Source organism: Dermacentor andersoni, chromosome 4 (genome assembly GCF_023375885.2).
Source record: "Dermacentor andersoni chromosome 4, qqDerAnde1_hic_scaffold, whole genome shotgun sequence".
Classification (NCBI taxonomy): domain Eukaryota; kingdom Metazoa; phylum Arthropoda; class Arachnida; order Ixodida; family Ixodidae; genus Dermacentor; species Dermacentor andersoni.
Genome location: NC_092817.1, coordinates 23,374,520 through 23,392,590, shown reverse-complemented (window position 1 = coordinate 23,392,590; position 18,071 = coordinate 23,374,520). Strand labels below are relative to the sequence as shown.

General features: G+C 45.1%; 2 protein-coding genes across 8 annotated transcripts in view; one reads left to right on the top strand and one right to left on the bottom strand.

Annotated features, from left to right (window-relative positions):
- LOC126535858 (cGMP-dependent 3',5'-cyclic phosphodiesterase-like) overlaps positions 1 to 5,013 on the top strand; it is a 206,528-nt gene extending 201,515 nt beyond the window's left edge. For all 6 annotated transcript variants that reach the window (XM_055073503.2, XM_050182700.2, XM_050182697.2 and 3 more), the window contains 2 exons: positions 204 to 388; positions 3,340 to 5,013. In XM_055073503.2, the coding sequence (XP_054929478.1) occupies positions 204 to 388; positions 3,340 to 3,350 (196 nt within the window). In that variant the 3' untranslated portion in view covers positions 3,351 to 5,013. The remainder of the gene's footprint in view (positions 1 to 203; positions 389 to 3,339) is intronic.
- Positions 5,014 to 5,016: 3 nt separating this feature from the next.
- The window catches only part of LOC126535869 (GSK3-beta interaction protein), a 46,502-nt gene continuing 33,447 nt past the window's right edge, over positions 5,017 to 18,071 (bottom strand). The window contains exons 1-3 of one of the 2 annotated variants that reach the window (XM_050182715.3): positions 7,217 to 7,383; positions 7,018 to 7,152; positions 5,017 to 6,000 (exon numbers count right to left, since the gene is read on the bottom strand). In XM_050182715.3, the coding sequence (XP_050038672.1) occupies positions 5,608 to 6,000; positions 7,018 to 7,134 (510 nt within the window). In that variant the 5' untranslated portion in view covers positions 7,135 to 7,152; positions 7,217 to 7,383 and the 3' untranslated portion in view covers positions 5,017 to 5,607. Of the gene's footprint in view, positions 6,001 to 7,017; positions 7,153 to 7,216; positions 7,384 to 18,071 lie in introns of those variants that run through there. The other variant, XM_055073506.2, reaches the window with a different exon arrangement.

Sequence of the window (18,071 nt, the reverse complement as noted above, 5' to 3'; positions counted from 1 at the left end):
CGTGTCTGCTGTCATTAGCCAACTCCTGCAATACAGTAGTGGTGCAATATGAGGCACTACATTTATTTTGCCTCACTTCACCTTGTTCGCTGTTGTCTAAATGCTTCAGGAAGCTTTCCAACAAGCAAAGTTTAACAAGCTTGTCTGTTCTTGCGGTAGCGTTTGTCGTTGATCTGAGAAGGCAATCTCGTTGTCTTGCACAGCCTTCTGGCCGAGATGTTCCCAGCAGCGCGGGAGACTGCGGAAGCTGTGGACAACAACAAGATGTACTGGGAGAGAGTCAGTGACATCTGTAGACGACGGTATGCCAACAGCGCCTCTTCACTGGACCTTTTCGAGGATGAGAAACTTGAGAAGGAAGTGCTGCGATGCTTGGAGAAGATAGAAGGTATATGTCAGCAGTTTGTACTCACTGTGTGCTTACTATAGCCAAGCTACATGAACAACAGTTATATTACATGCATTATCATGAAAAAACGGAACATAGACTGGACATAGAAGAAGGACAAGGATACAGTACTCCTCCTGTGTCTGTTTTCTGTTATTGTGTCTTGTATTCACACTTTTCCTTTTATTTTCATAAACAAGTTAACCGTTGGGCTAGTTCGTGTTGCATGATTGATGTTTGTCCAGCACATTAGACATGGTCAACGGAATGGATGCACACAATGCTGGACTACTTTATTTTTCTAGGAGCATGTATAAATGCGCTTTGCACCATGAAAACATGAAAATACAACAGAAGTGAGGCACAAAAAATGCAATCAGCAGAAAGCATCCCACTGCACGCCAAACTCAGCATTTGGCATCTGTTGGGTACCCACACCTTTTCCCAAGATCTGTTGCGGAAAAATTCTGCTGTCAAAAAAGAAAGCTTGTAACAGTGATGCAGATTTCAGTGCCACAGCACAAAAGCAGAATACAAGAATTGCGGTTATCCTGTACCTGCATCAGATTAGCCATAATGTAAAGTGCATTGGCAAAGGAGTTGGTGTGAAAGCCATATTTTTGGCACCTAAAAAGCTGAACAATGTGCCGTCAAGTCAAAGTTACCTGAGGACCTAAACAATGATGAATTACCAAGCATAAAGGCAAGTTTGTGTCGTGTGGTGAAGGCATAGTTTACTGAATTTCGTTATCTTGCAGGAGTGAGTATGCAAGTCAAACTGGGTGGTGCCTAAACAAACGAGAGTGATTAATGCAAGTAAAACTGGGCGGTGCCGAAACGAACGTCTTCGAGAACATAGGTATAATGTCTGAAAGGTTGTTAGTGGGCACCTTGTGGTACATTGCCGCAATTGTGGTTGTTGGCCTCTTTTTGGTCAAGCATATGTAATCGTAAAAGTCAACAATGAAGAGAAATCAAAGAAGTGCAAGGAATTTTGAAAAGGGGTTTTTGAAAAGTGTGTCTTCACTCTCTCTGTTAAAAAAGCAGTGTGATTTCTTATTGCGAAATGACATGTGGTGGAATGTTTTCTGCAGATATCACATACTGTGCCTCGTTTCTCTTGTCTTTTCCTGCCTTCCTGGGGTAAAGTGCATTCATTCCTGCTCCAAGGAAAACAAAGCTCAGTTGTTAGTTCAGTGTCATGTGTGTCTATTCTGTTGTCCATGTCTAATGAGCTGGGTAAACATTGATTCACTAACAAGCTCTTATAATCTCCAAAGAATGGATGTGCCACTTTTTTTTTATATACAGAAGCCGCTCTTAATTTTTACTTGAAACAGCGAACCCTCAGCAAACAGAATTTCTGCTACAGTAAGCTCTCGATATAAAAAAAATATCAGGCCAGGTGATTGACTTCGTTATAAGCTGTATTTAGTTAAGAGTACTGTGGTTATTATAAGAGAGTTGTTGTGATAAGATGTATAGACTCAAAACAGCGTCGTAGCTTGAAAATGTATATAGAAACAAAGCTGTATACTTGATAGCGGCGATATGACAGTGGCAAAATTCTGCGGAAGCACGCAAACAGCTGCCTAGTTCGTCTGTTATTGCCATGTGGTACATTTAGTCCTGGGAGCTCCCGCCATGGTGACGGAGTGACCTTCGCAGCGCTGTTTGCTTAGGCAGGCTGTTACTAAGAAATTCAAAGTGTCATTATCTTTGCTTCACCAAGTTATTCCACTAGGATTTCCCAGTTCACTTTTTGTACTAAGTGGAGTTAGCTGCTACAGCACCTAGAATAATTCTGCCATATTAAATTGCATGTGCTATCAGCATTTCAAGAAACTTCGAATGAAGCTATATTTCAAATAAAGCGATTTCCATATGAAAGTTTACTGTATGGTAGAGAAGTACATTATGGGGTGATTGGCCTTTTACACAGCACAGACCCACTTGGTGCCCTTTAAATGGCCATCATTCTTTTTCTTAAGCCACGGTCTCCTCCTTTAGCTGTCTTTGCTATCATATTATGTTATATTTGCTAATTCATTTTTGTAATGCCAACTACTCCCAATATTTGAAAAATCGCACCCTTCATATGCTTTTGTTTGTCCTCGGTAGTACATGGAAGCCCTGATAAATGGGATGGATACCCACCTTGCACAGGCCCATTTAATGGAATTCGATTATATAGTGAACTTCTATTTACCTAAATTATCCAGAAAGGTTTTAGTAAGAATGCTCGATCTGCACTACTCATGAAGAATGGCGACTAGTTGGTTTGCACAGAATTTGCACAATAAATATTTATGGCGACAGCTTTCAGGTTGCATTTAACATTTTTGAAAGGAAATGTATGTTTAGTGAGTGCCATTCCAAGCCAATTGAAGATGCCATTGAGTGAAAAGATTCACAAGAGCAAGAATATGCAGCTGTCATTAACGTGAACGACTCGAAGCAAGAAGCTGGAAGGAGTCATTAGAGGAGTTGTACAAGTGACCTGTGAAAAATAAGCCCAAATGTACTTAGCTAGGCAAACTGGTGACAAGGCTTCTTATGTACATTTGTTTTCGGTGACAACAATTCAGTACAATCTCTGCCCACAAAACCTCACTGGATCTGTGCTTTGTATTTCCATGCTCCACAACACAGCAGCACATGCATTTTAAAATTACAGGATTATTCTAAGTTTCTGAGAGAGACCAAAAATTGAACAAGTTCTCCTCCACCTTGACATCATGAGAATGAGTGAACATAGTTGATTAGTGCATTTATAGCACCTCTCTTCAAATTGCACAGTAGTATATCTTTCACTGCATATACCCAAGTTGTCAGACTATAGCAATGAGATAGTTTTACCGATGTGTGCATAGGCGGTTCAAAACATTTGCCAGCAGAACGTATTTTTTCCAGCTATTAAGGAATTTGGTGCTTTTCTTTTCCTTTTTCAGAACACGAGTGATCATAGGCAACTAGGAAAAACCACTGGTTCGATGAGTCAAAATGGCCAGTCTAGCACTAGCCGGAAGCTGATGCACTTGCCCGTGCTCTGCCCTCAAAATCAAAACACTTTGCCCCTGCCCCCCTGCATTGTGGGGGACAAAGAAGAGACGTCCATGTGACCAGTGTCGTAAAACCTCCTCGCACCAGGAGCACACGCACCCTCTCCCTTACCACTGCATTCCAGACAAGCGGTTGCACTTGCGGCACTGCTACTCCCACGATGGTATGCGCTGCAGGCCTACACCGTGACCGTCTGCCATGGAGTCACGGCAGCGGGACCAAGCCATGAAGAAAAGAAGGAAAGCCTGGGACACCTTCAAGCAATCCCTGCAGGTCTTGGACCGCTTTGGAGAAGCCATGCACTAGTACTCATTTGCAGCACTTGCTCTTCTGCTTTTTAAGGAAGTCCTGGTGCTTGTTGTTTGTACTCTATTCTTCTGTTCTCAGTAATTTGACAGAGAAGGTACGGGAGGGAGGCACAGTTGTCCCCTCATTATGGTCATGCCACTTACTTGCCACCCTCCAGATGATTTCTGTCACCATCACCCATTGTTATTTATAATTCCTTGTACATATTGTGTATATTAAGAGTTTTTGCCTCCCATCTCTTTCACCTAAGTGTCCACGCACTTGTCGCCACCTGGCAAGTGCCACATGGTGCTGTGCTCGATGAAAGAAAAAAAAACAATGCTGCTGTCTTTTTTTGTGTGTGCGTGTATGTCAATTGAAAGGCAGCTGGCTCTCTCTCAAGGCAGAGGCTTGTTGGTGTGTGAGGCTCACAACCTTGCAAGCAGCACACCCGACATGAGGTACTGCGAAACGACACAGATGCTTCGTCAGCAATACCAGTTCTTTAGACCCATTTTGCACAAGCACACATTCTACATTGAGCCCTGTTCACCGCACACCCTTGTGTGCCCACCACCTTTCAGGCATTGCAATCATTCTGTCAATGTTGTCCCAGCCAATTCGCCAAGGCTCAACACGCGTGAATTACAGAGACTGCAACACACACCTTGCTCATTGTAACTATAGTTGTCTCGTAGAGTTTGCACTTTCCTTCTGTTGTGCCTCTCTTATTGGAAAGAATCGTAGCTACGTGTCGCCGCTTACCACCGATTGCACTTCCAGTTGCTGCAGAACCTGTCCAAAGCTGGTGTATCCGGTGAGGTGGAACTTGCCGTGTACAGTGCATTTATGGGAGCACAAATTATATTTTCATGTGTAGTAGTTAGCGTTTCTAGGCTTCAGCAGTGCGAGGTTGTCTGGTTAACACCTTCGACATGTTCGAATTCATTGTTGTGAACACACAATTCTTGAGAAGAATGTTAGACGAGCGAAACCGGTGTTCCTGGTTTGTTACCTTCTTGCACAAGCACAGCGGCATGCAGTTTCTGCAGGCTAGAATACACAAGTGCAAGGCAAGATATTCCACTTCATTTAACATGTTCATGTGTTCATCACTTCTCTGTACAAAGTTTGGAGAAAGGATAAGATCCTCAGGGTTTGTTTCACAAAACTCGCATATAAATATTATATATAAATATATAAATATTATATATACATATATTGAGAGATTTTAAGTGTCAATAAATGTTGTGCGTACATGTTCCCTGCATAAAGAGTTCTGTGTTATTCAATGTTTATTTCAGGAAAAAAAATTGGAAGACAATTCTTGGTGCTTGAATGGCTTTGAAGACAATTGCTTCATCAAACCGGTGGAGCTGCTTTAAATCTGCCGATTGCCAATTTATGTGTACAAGCAAGCATATCAAATACGAAATGCTAGCACCAGAATAATGAGTGCTGTTTACCACCAAGGTTATTTTGCATACTTCATGAAGCTGCACACAATGCCAATAGGCATCCAAAACCAAAATGATTCTGTGCAGTAGTAACTGGAATTGTGAAATAAACCCTCTACATGTGTTAAGTTATTACCACTACAGGCAAGCAAAATTGTGCTGTACTTCACATTTCTACTGCTCGGAATGTATCAAGCAGTGTCTAAAAATGCGTATGTGTTGGTGAGATTCAGAAGCCTGAACTTGACTAGAATACATTCTTAAAACACTCATTGGCACAAAGGCACCACTTGCAACATAGCACCAAAGCCATAATGTTCTGTTAATAAACAGCAAGGTGGCTCATTTGGCACAGGTGAATACTAAAAAGCATGTCCCGTGAGTGGTGAAGGCTTGTCTTGGGGCAACAACTTATTTGTCGGTGCCTCCTGTTGACGTTTCATCAATGCTCTGACTGTCCTTCTGCAAATCTTGAAGTTTTTTTGTCAATGCTTCATTGAAGAGCCGACGGTAAGTGGGGCTTAGAGAGTCTAGAAGAGCATCAACAGTTTCGAAGCACTGTCCATCTTCAATGTCCCGAAGGTTGTAGTCATTGCCGACAACTTGGAACCCTTGCCGCGACATCATAATGCACATGCGCTTTTCCTCTTTTGTCTGCAAGTTGAAGTAGCTGGCCAGTTCGTTTGACGGAAGTATGGACATCCCTACGTCGGTCACGCCAAAACGAATCTCTTCAATGATGGAGTTCAGTTCCTGGTGGTAGGGTACTTCCTCTATGCCATAATGGAACACCTTGCTGCTGGGCTGTGGCAACAGGAAAATGAGAAGTGGACAGTTAGGGTGCGTATATGTACCAGTGTCACACGATCAGTTTAGATTGCAACTGAACCCGATCTGGGGGATCAAATCGAGCACGACTGGCTTCTCCACACAAGCTCCGGAAGGGAGCCAACTATGATCGAGAAATTCCGAGTCCAATTGGGATCGATCACTACTGAAAGTATCCCGCATATGCTATTTACATGGCCGATACAGGAAGAAACGCCAAGACTCGAGGTGCCTCCGTTCCTCTCTGTTCCTGCCTGTTTGGGCAATTTTCTTGACATAAACCTGCCGGTAAATATTATACCACGCCACAGGACGTGGCGGCACATGTCAGATGCAAGGAGGTTAAAGGAAAACTGCAGTTTTTCAACCTCCTTGGTCGGATGCAGCGGTAAAAGGCTTCTGAAACCACGTCTGATGGGCTTATAGAGCTGTCACTGATGAACAGGACTGAGATGATGTTGCAATGCGGCTTAAGTGGATACTAATGCATATATAGCGGGGGGTATTTAATTTCGAAATTACAAGCCAATGTGTTCATCAGTGAGACGTTTAACCACGACTACAGTGCGGTTTGCAGAGACGCGTTCGGTATCGTTAAGGTGGCGAATAGTACCTTTCGTATCACAGAATACCCGCTTTCATGGATCCCTAAAAAAGTTCAGGCAATTACTGTTGCCCCACGCGGCAGGCCACAAAACCTTGGCGAACGGAGTGATCCACGCTCGTGAGTGTGCGCTTCGACTGGTTAAGTTCTCGTTGTTCACTGAACTACAGTCTGGAAATCGTATCTTCACCAATTGACTTATGCTAAAGCGACGACAATTTAGCACAGCAACTCTTAATATTTTTTATATGTTTCGGCGGCACAAAGAATGAATCACGCATCGTGTGGTGCTACGCACACGCAACGGCGCGTAATTTGATTGAACGCCCGTAGTGCTGGTAGAAAGCCATAAGCATCACAGCGAAAGTTAAAGTAAGGTCGTTACTTACCGACATCGTTTCCATTGACGACTTGGCGGATTTTGGTGTCGTCGTAGCTATATCTGGTTTATCCAGTTTTGATGAAGTAGACGGTAACTCGGACGTTGACGCCGCCGCGGTAGTCATCGTGCTCAGTCAGCGCGACTGCAACGATACGTATGTGAACAGGGTTATATACTGTAACTGTACCGTTTCTCGTTAATCTTACCGGTAACTAGCAGACAACCACGGTTGGAGGCAAAAAAAGCAAACCACAGCAAACACCAAGGAAGCACCACAGCAAACAGCAATAGGCGCTACGAAAAATGTCACAAGCGCTTGCTTGCGCTAGTTCACCATACTTGCGCTCTCCGCTTGCTCCCGTAGCGCCGCTGGCGCTGCCGTAGTGCTATTGATTAGTTATTGAAAAGCCCCAAAGGATGGCGCCACGAGTATCAGTGTGAAGTCCCAAAGTCGAGTAACAAAGCGTACCAGAAAATATTTCAGTACACTTTACCGAAAGTCCTAACGTGCTCAAGGAATCGGCAAGAATATGTACACTAAAGTCATCGTGACTCAGGTTGATATTAGCGCATTTTAATTGTTAGTGCACAGTCCAACCACATTCAGTATTGAGTGAGGCATATCCAACACAATTTTTGTGGGGTATAGCCTTATCTTATGGTAGTTTTTTAGAACAGATATAACTGAAAACATGATGAAACATTGTCATCAGAAAACCGTGGCACAAAGACGCCACACAAGTTACGCGAAAAGAAAAAGAAAGAAAGAAAAAATTATGCAGATCCCACGCACTGTGGGAATCAGTGTAAGCGAAGCTTTCCGTGCTGGATGCTTTGATTGACAATAATTAGCGGTGATGCTGACGGCTAAACCTTAATTTCTTCAACGTTTAGGCTAATACGAGAGTGGTGAGTTGATGCTAAACGTTACCTTCATGGGGCTCTTGCATTGCCCAGGGGGCGCTGCGAAAAGGTGCTAAAAAGCGTCCTTTGTCCTAAAGTGGGTCGTACCAAGCTCGGTCGTCTGCTTCGGAAAGCACGTTTACAATATGGACCCGCCACTTTCGGTTGTGTTGTATCACGGCCTGCAGCGAATATCGGGCGCCGAAGATTTTTTCAGGGGTGGCACGCTGCGTAAAGGCAAGAAATTATGCAGTGCCGAATACGTGTACGCCGTTCAAGAATTAAGCGGCGAAGATTTAGCGCGGTGTCAATCGCAAGTGAAGCGAGTCGCGTACGAAGCGGAACATCAGGTAAGGTTTGCACGCTGCTAGATTCAGGCGCACAAACGCGAGGAAATGCTTGCTATAAATGAATCCACAGCAGCGATAAGCAAGCATCATGTGTACGGAACTGCTCGAGCACACGACGGTACGCGCCGCGACGGCAGCGGTCTTTCAGCATGCCGCGATGTACGAACTGCTCGAGCGCACGATCGTACGCGCCGCGACGGCAGCGGTCTTTCGACATGCCGCGAAACGGCGGGCCTCCTGCAATCTTTGTTGACTGCATGCCGCTAAACAAGTAGTTATGCCTGTGTTGTAGTAGCGGCCATCTGTCCCTTATAACTGATGCAATGCATATGAGCTCGCACGTACGTGCGAATCGCGCTGCAGCGCGAGCTCGTGCGCTGCTCGCTTGATGTAGCTTTTAATGACAGCGCTCGAACATCGATCTGCTGTAATCAATACTACCTTGCTGCGCTGCCTCAACATGCTGGCTTGAGGTCAAGTATGAGCACATTTAACTCTCTAACCTGTGCTGCTCGTAGTGGGGTAGTGAACTGTCACAGAATCAGCCCGGCCATTTGTGGTCATTTGCACACACCTGGTCACTTCACCACTTCGCATCGGTCGAATGGTTAATTGTCGCTGTGGCCGGGTTTCGAATCGTGAATCACCAGCCATGCCTGCTACTATGTCGGTCTGCCGTCGGGACTGCAGGTGCAAAAGACCGAATTTTAGAACGTAGATAATCAAGCAAGCTTCAAGACAGGTGAAGCAGTCAGCATGGCGCGAAGTTTCGCTTACCCAGCGCGCCCGACGCTCCGCTTCGTGAGGCCTTGAAGGGAAACGATAGAATCGGATGTTGGGATTCAGGCCTTCTTGTTCATGGCAGCCCACGACGCAGCAGTATCGACGGTGACGCTTTTTCGATGCTGAGCTAGGTCCCTCCGGATCGGCGTCGCCGATTCCTTCTGCTTCCAGCATTACGTCCCACGGCACACGGATAGTCCGTTTTCGTTAAACTATAGGCTGCGGCCAGCTCGCAGCGTGATCGGCGTGGTCTGTGAGAAGTGACGAGCCTTTTCGCACTCGCAACAGGGCAGAAAAAAGTGCGAATCGACGCAAAACTCGGCCTAGAAACGTGCTTCGCCACATCCAGGGCTCAATACGACCCAAGCTGGTACGACCCAGATGTCGTTTCCCGCGGCGCCACCAGGCGCCGCTACTATACCTCAAACTCCAGCGCAAGACGCCCAGCTGTTTGTCTCTGTAGCATGTGTCTGTAGTAGACAGATCACTCAGGGGGAGGTGTTTGCCTGAGGCGTTGTTGTGCGTCATATTTTATAACTTCTGAGAGGGTTGAGCGTTGTCATTTTCTCACATGGCACATCGCATTGTGGCAGAAGTATTAAACTTGAATTGGATGATGGGGCTGTACGTTCCAAAACCACACTCGAATTATGAGGCAAGCCGTAGTGGCGAACTCTGGGTTAATTTTGACACCGTGATATGTTCTTCAACGTGTCCCAAAATCTAAGTGCACTTGCGTTTTCTATTTCGCCCCCGTAGAAATGCGGCTGCCGCGATTGGGATCAAATCCACAACCTCTAGCAATGCCATAGCCGCAAAGCTAACGCGGCTGCCACAGAAGTGTTGATTTGACGGTCGACCGTTTCCGTAGTGTCTCCTGGACCCTGCGGTGCGCTTTAATTAATAAGGCTCTGCTTCTGCACGCCCTGCGTAAGTTGCCCGCTTGACGTATTTGCATGGCGTTTATTTTTCAGAAATAGCAGCAACGTACTGTACCGCATCTTGAACTTAAGATTATCCTGTTTCCCCGCAACCGCTGTCCTACGGTAGTGGGGTTTCCTTGCCTTCTCACGTCACCCTCCCTCTCTTATAATGGAACTGCCTCTTCCCCCTCTCCTTCTCTCCACAGTTCTATCTGCGTCCCCTCTGGCCTCGCACGTTAGTAGAAAGGGAAGCGCTGCAGTTTCTTCAATGCTAAAACCCCTTGATAATTTGAAAGTAGCGACACTCTCCTCCTCACGGCGCTTTCCTCCTCAATTCTCCTCGCCCGCCGGCTGCGCACGGCGCGCTTTTCCTCCTGGACTCCCGCGGACGGGCTGCAGGATTCTATGGAGGCGTGTTATTTTGGGCCAGTTGGGCGCCCCAGTGGGGTTGAAAACATTGAGAAATGCTAATAACAGCATCGGTAATTCTAGAGGCAACGTTTATGAGGAGCCTGGTTTTTTCTTAAAGCCGTATGAACTTGGTATGCCGATGTAAAGGGAGCTTTGAGGCGAGTTCTATACTCCAGACAATTTTTCTGCCTCATTATCAGATGCTTTACTTCGTGCGTCTGATCTAGTATTGCTTGTGACACATACCTTTGTGTGTGGCTTATTAAGCGAAAGCCTTAGACCTCTGTTTCAAGGACCCGTTGTGAGCTACAGAAAATATCACGGAACCGAAGGCGGGAAGCGAACCAAAGCGTGTGGAGCCACGTATAAGAGATGCTTAATGATTAGCAAAGTAATGATTGATTAGTGATTGGATTAAGATGAATTCGGCTATATTAAGGAGGATTAAGGGGGATTAAAGTCGATGACGGTGCATTAGGGTGAATGAAGGTGCATAAAGGAGGACTAGGTTGGATTAAGGTCGATGAAGGTGCGTTGAGGTGCATTAAGGACGATTATAGACGATTAGGGTGGATTAAGGTGCGTGAAGATGGATAAGGGTGGATTAACCCGGATTAAGGCGCATTAAGGAGGATTATGGGCGGCTAGGGTGAATTAAAGTGAATGAAGGAGGATTACGGTGGACTAAGGTAGATTAATGTGGATTTGGGTGAATTAAGGTGAATTAAGGACTACTATAGTGGATTAGGGGGATTAAAACGAACGAGGGAGCATTAGGGTTGATGAAGGAGGGTTAAAGTACATTAAGGAGGGTTAGAGTAGATTAAGATCGATGAAGGTGGATTAGGGTCCATTAAGGAGGACTTTCGTGGATTATGGTGGATTAAAGTGAATGAAGGTAGATTAAGGTCGATGAATGTGGATTCGGTGGATTAATGTGCATGAGGAGGATTATGGTAGACTAACCGGTCTTAATACTCAATGAACCCTAATTCACCTTAGTCCACCCTAATCCACCTTAATCCAGCCTAATATTCCCAATCCACCTTAATACAACCTAATCAACCTACATCGCCCCTAATGCACCTTAGCCTACCCTATACGGACTTAATCCTCCTTTATCAACCGTAATCCATCATAATCCGCCTTAATCCTCCTTCATCCACCTTAATCGTTATTCATGCTCATTAATCCAACTTAATCCTACTTAATAGGTCAAATCTACCGTAATCCACCTCTATCAGACCTAATCCAGCGCCATGGTCCCTAATCTGCCCTAATCCATCTTAATCGGTCTTAATCCCCATTATCAACCCTAATTCAGCTTAATCCACAATAATCGAACGTAATCTTCCTTTATCCACCTTAATCCTCCCTAATCCTCGTTCATGCACCCTAATCCACCCTAATCGGTCTTAATACCCTTTCATCAACCCTTCACCATAATCAGCCTTAATCCTCCTCCATCCACCTTAATCTTTATTCATGCATCTTAATCCTTCGTTAGTAGAAATCTTTATTTTGCACTTTAGCTTGTTAACTTGTTCTTGGCAAGGTTCTTCCTGCGCATCTTTCATGCGCGAGTGTATTTGATGTGGTTCTTTGTTTGCCAAGTATAGAAGAGGTGTATCTCATAGGCGTACCTGTGAGATAGACGTTATTTCAAGTCTCTTTTGCGGCTTTACGCGTCTTTATGGCAAATGGGGGGCATTATTCACATTTGTACTAGTAAAGCACCCTCCACCTCATTTGCATAGAAAAGTTACCTTGGGTTGGGCGCCCCCCCCAAAAAATCCTGCGTACGTGCCTGTTCTGGACTGTGTGCGTTACCTACGCGTCTCACTGGGTGAGCCAATTCACATTCCATTAGGATTTGTTGAGTGGTATCTGTATTTCTGCTGCAGCAGACAGATGCCTCATCTTGTTGTGAATACTTGATCCATTATGTTCTTGTTTTTAGTCAACGCGCTCGAGTCTCAGATAGCAAGGCGCTTTGTGTTATCGTACAAATTTTCCCTTCTAATTTCTTCTCGTTCTTGTAAATCTCCGTGGTATTTTTCGTTTCCATTCGTTGCATCCAAATCACTGCCTCTGTTTCTCTCACTTTCTTTTTGATGGTTCCTGCAGTTGTCTATTTACACTTTACACTTTGTTGCCAACTTGTTTGGCCTCTTTCTTCATTATGTGACCACGATTTTCAGGTGCAGAGTAACCCATTTATTTTCTTCCATGTTCCTGAGTATTTCTTCAAAACTAATTTCGCTCTGCGCTTCTCTGACTTCAAAAGAGGTCCAACCCATGTCAGCTGCACTGCTTCATTTGCGGTTTTGCCGTGGACTTCCAAGGCCAACCGGCTTACTGATCTTTGGTTAACTCCCAACCCCGATTCAGATATTTTGTTACGGTTGAGAGATTTTCTGCAAAAAATATCTAGGGACCTTAGTTAATGCTGGCACCATTAATTACTCCTTTCCAAATTCCACCCACCACCTTATAATTATTGTGGCCCCAAAGTGCACTCTATTTCGTTATTGCATTCCGCTTCTCCTTTATATTCAGATTATTTTGGTGGGTGCTTGAGTAAGTCCTTCCATCGTTTATGTATACGCCGAGGTACTTATATTGCTTGACTATGGGTATTACGCAACTGCTGTTGAATTGACACCACGTATAAATTACTCGTCTCTTCAATAAAGATCGTAATTCCCGATTTCATTGTGCTAAAACTAATCTGTCGCTGCGTTGCCACAGATGTTCGCGAGTGTCTGTAAATCTCTTGCATTGTCCGCTAGCAGGACTATGTCGTCCGCATGCACTAGTCCTTCTGTTGCACCATTTGTCCATTACGCATGTAGGCTAAATCAAACCCTAATTTACTGTTTTCTAGTCGTCTTTCTATGCCCTTAACGTAAGGCGTGAACAACAATGGAGACAGAGGACATCCTTGCTTCAGTACTTGGTAAAGTTCCACTACTTTATTACATTTTCGGCGTTCCCATACTTTGGTTGTCTCTAGACAGTATACCTCCCTCAGCGGCGCCCCGAAATCGTCATCTGTGCATGCGTGCTTAAAGGGACACTATACTAAGCCGAACCAAAGTGATAAATTAGTGCTCGAGAATGTCTAAATCGTCAATATTATCGCTAACAGAGCCTTAGTAATCGAGAAATTGAGGTGAATGCAGGACACGATTAGAGACTCCGCCGGGACGTTCAAGTACTTGCTCGATGACGAAAGCATTCTTCAGTTAAAATCTGTCATTAGTACTCAGCCACCCGCGGCAAAAAAAAAAAAAGAAAACAAAAGAAAAAACCCAGCCTTGTATTGTCTTATAAGACGAAATAAAAGGCTACTTGTCCAGTTCGATTTCCTTTTTAGAAAGAACTCATTGAAATTTCGCTCGACTTTGCGCCGCCCACGCTTTCGCGTTTCAGTAGTTTCGTTATCGCGTAGCGCTGCGCTGGTATCGCTGGCTCGCGAAACTCGCACAAATTGCAAGTAGCAGAGAATTCAGCTTCCATGTGACGTCGCGACATGCCCGAACGGTCTACGCCACTTGACCAAAAAGCAGCTGCAGCGGCGAATCCACCGCTCTGTTATGGTGGCTAGGCCACCGTAGCTCTGGATGTATGGATGCTATAGGGGCAGTGGGTTGCACCAACAAGCTCTTATTATATTGCCTAATGTACTACCTAGGTTAAAGAAAAAAAAAAAAAACACGATGAGTTCCCATAACCAAACTTTCTGAACCGCTATTGGAAACTTTGTTTTCGTACGCCTCCTTTGTTTGTCACTTCACTACTTTTCTTCCACGAATCTTCCAATCGCCGCTTACTGATCTCTACTGCAGACATGTTTACTTTACCCCTGCTCTCGCTGAACCCAAGAGCTTCACGGAGGCCAGGGGTGAATAAATAGACCACTGGGCAGATATCTTCAAATTCTAATAAAACATGCTCCATCGTTTCCCCAGCTTTGTTGCAGCATGCACATGCTTCTTCTTCCTTCTTATATCTCGCTTTATAAGTGCGTGTTCTAAGACATCCTGATCTCGCCTCGAAAATGCTTCGCCTCGAAAATGCTCGAAGAGCTTCCCTTTGAGTTATCATAAATTGTTTCTTTCCTGATGTCATTTTTTCCTGTGAAGTAGTTATTCATAGAAGGTTTCTTTTCCATTGCTGCAGCCCATGAGATTATCTCAGCCTCTCTGATTTCCCGCTTGACGTTCTTTGTTGCCATGTTGCTTACCATACAGGCCGTATACTTGTGGTAAGCGTCCTAGTTCTTTTTCTACACTGTGAATCAATGTTCTTCCTGTACAAATACCTGAACACTCTCCCAGCCCATTTACATTTTTCCACATTCCTCAGTCGTCCTTCATAACCAATTTTACTGTGAACTTCCCTCCCTTCAAAACTTGTCCAGCCCATTCACCCTGCATAGCTTCATTTGTAGTGTTCCCGTGAGCGCCCAATGCGAGGATATTATTGATCTTATTGAGGTTAGAACTGCTTAGGCTTATATAGTGCTAACTGCCACGTTCTCTGCTACAGAGGTCTTCCAGATAAGAGAGAATACGGGGTAGTATTTCTAATTCAAAAGAACATAGCGGGATACGTTGATGAACTTACATCATTAATGACAGGGTAACAGTCGTCGCAATAAAGCTAAGTATGAGTTATAGATTAAAGGTAATGAAGCCTAGGTTCCAACCTCTAGTCATGATGATTGAGAAATAGTACAGTTTTATGAAGATGTTGAATTAGCAATGAGAAAGGTGCAAACTCAGTATACTGTAGTCGTGAGCGACTTCAATGCAAAACGCGGAGGTGGGGGGGGGGGGGAACAGGCTTAAGAACAAGCAATTGGCAACTACGGCAGGTATTCTAGGAATTGTAGAGGAGAGATTTTGGTAGAATTCGCGGAAAGAAACAGACTCCGAGTAGTGAATACTTTATTCAGGAAGCGCAGAAACATGAAGTGGACCTGGAAAAGCCCTAATGGAGAAACAAGAAATGAAATAGATTTCATACTCTCTGCATCCTGTGCTGTGCATGCTGGGATCAAGCTTTAGATTTTATCCTTATTAATTTTCAGCAATCGTGATTCTTTAAAATATAAGTCGTGTTCAGAGTTTTTTTTTACTAATTTGACAAATTTGAAACGATTCTTCTTTGTTTTATGAAGTCAACATTTCTAGGGCGACAGATCCCGTAGTGTTGATTCTGGTGCCGGCATATGAACTGTTATATCTGCTGCCATTCATCGTTTCTTTCCTTTTAACCCGCGCAGCGATAAGGAATACACAAACTTTACCTCAGAATGCTACGAAACAATCTGGTAGCTATTGAAGTCCTACCTTCTTGTATATGTGCCATAATCATCATCATTATCATTCACCTCCTCCTCCTTCTCCTCCTCTTTCTTCTACTTCTTGAACTTCGCCATCAAGGTTCAACACCGCCATCCTGTTATAGTTTAATTCCAAGCCTGCGTGCACCAAATTTTGGAGACTCCGCCTCTTCAATATTTATCTGCCTCACGGAGAAACCGGAAACAGACAGCTTGCTGAATGAAACATGGAGCAAGGCAATTAAATGAATTCGATTTCCATCAGCGGTCTCTCTGTGTGCCGAGAAGCACGAGGCGAATGGTGGCGAGCGCGGACGCTCCGCCGCGCGGAGCTTCTGAAATTCTCTTTTCCCGAGCGCTTTGCCGGCAGAACAACGCGAAGGCTTTTCTTCGCCGTCTGTCGAAAGGCGAGCCAAAACTCAATTTGTGCGTCGGTTCTCTAGAGAAGAACTGGCTATACACGAAGAGGTGCAGTGTACGGTATATTAAATCTTCATCTGCTTACGCTTTAACATAGTGGGCGCACAAAGGAAGTGCAAGAATCCCCGCAGCAAAGCACCGCTAAGAACGAGAAGGTTCGGCGCTCCTGTGCGCGTGTGCGACTCTACGTCGCGACTATATAAAATGAAGCCACGGGATAATGGCATTGCCACGACGTCCACAGGACCTCCGGGGAGTATTCGCGTTATCCGAACTTCGTATGACCGAGAAGAAAGGAGCGTCTAAATGTCTTCATATTGTACTTATAATTGAAGCCCTATTGTCTTTTTTTCCTGGTATATTTGGTTAAAGAGGACGATAAAGCCCCATCCGGACCTCTCTTTCTTACATACTGGTGTAGAAGGGAACATGACGCATGCTCGTGCCTTGTCGCTCACGTCGCAGGATCTCGCTCTCGCATGATAACGCTAAAGGCATAACACTCGCGCTGGCACTCGCGCACTCACGCAAGCTGTTATCAAAGCCATAACAAATGGAGAGGAGTGCAGCTTCGCAAGGCTGGAAGTGAGAGAGACAAGTGCGTTCCACCCCTTCGTTCGCTGTGGTTTAGCATAAAAATCTCGGCGATAAACAATGCAGGATTTAGCACAGTGTTTTGGCGCTCTGGTACATTTGCCTGGACAGAGAGTTCGGCTTTGATTCACAGATTCGGTACACTATGTTCCTTGGCGGCTGAATGTGAATGCTGCTTCTGTGGAGGGTCGCAAAACAAGTCGTCAAAGAGAGGTGCCTGGTGTGCAGTTTTGCAAAGGTACCCCGCGGTTAATATTTTATTTATTCTTGGGCGATATGCATTTATTTAATCTGAAAGCGACCAATCCATTACCAAAAGTCCTTGTCCCATGGCCCACGGCCCACTTTTTTTATTGTTCGTAAAGCTTTCTTCTCCGCATGCACAATTAGCTGCAGGAAAAAAAAAAGCTTTATGAGATCAACAAAAGGCATTTGTGAGTTGCAACCTGCATAGACACAACTAACACGCGCGAATGCTTAACGGACGAAGCTGTATATCTTCGTTTCACATACGAACGATGTTGTGGTCGGAACACGTGCAGGGCAGCCGGCTTATGCGGCCTTCTAGCTTCTGTGCGGCTTCGCAATTGCACTGTAAACGTGCTCAGTTAATATGTTCGCCAAGCAGCGACTCTCAGTGTGGACGGCAAAGACCGGGAAACACAGGGGCCTCTAGTTGCATATGGTCGCCTTCGAGCACTCCAGAGAGCTCTCGCAGTGCGGTTGACATTTGGTTGGCCAAAATCGAGTTCTCGGAATACGTTCGCGTGTTTCATTCACGGCGCCGTACTCCGGCTCCGATCGCTCAGGGTCGCCTTCGAGTTGGGAGCTCGATCGAGGTCCGACAGATCGTTGGCTGCTCCCTTTTACTGGCAGCAGCTCAACGTTTGGTTCGGACATTCTTGCCCTGGCTCCAATGTCGAGGGGCATCGGCATCGTTGCAAACCGAGTTGGAGCGCTGTAGAAACCAGGGGAACATACATTTATTTTTAAATCTGGGGTTTTACGTGCCAAAACCACAAAATGAATATGAGGCACGCTGTAGTTTGGGACTCCGAATTAATTTCGACCAGCTAAAGTTCTTTAACGAGCACCTAATGCGCGGTACAAGAGGGGGGGGGGTGCATTTTGCCCCCATCGATATGCGGCCGCCCCGGCTGGGATTTGATCCCGCGCGAATGAACGTACCATAATAATCAGCGAACACTCCTGAAACGTTACGTCACTCTGCACTGCGAATTGCGTTCAGCTTCGCTGAAAGGGTACGAGAGGTAGCGTCTCAACGCATGTATTTTTATCTTGTCTGTCATCCTCGTCCGTATGT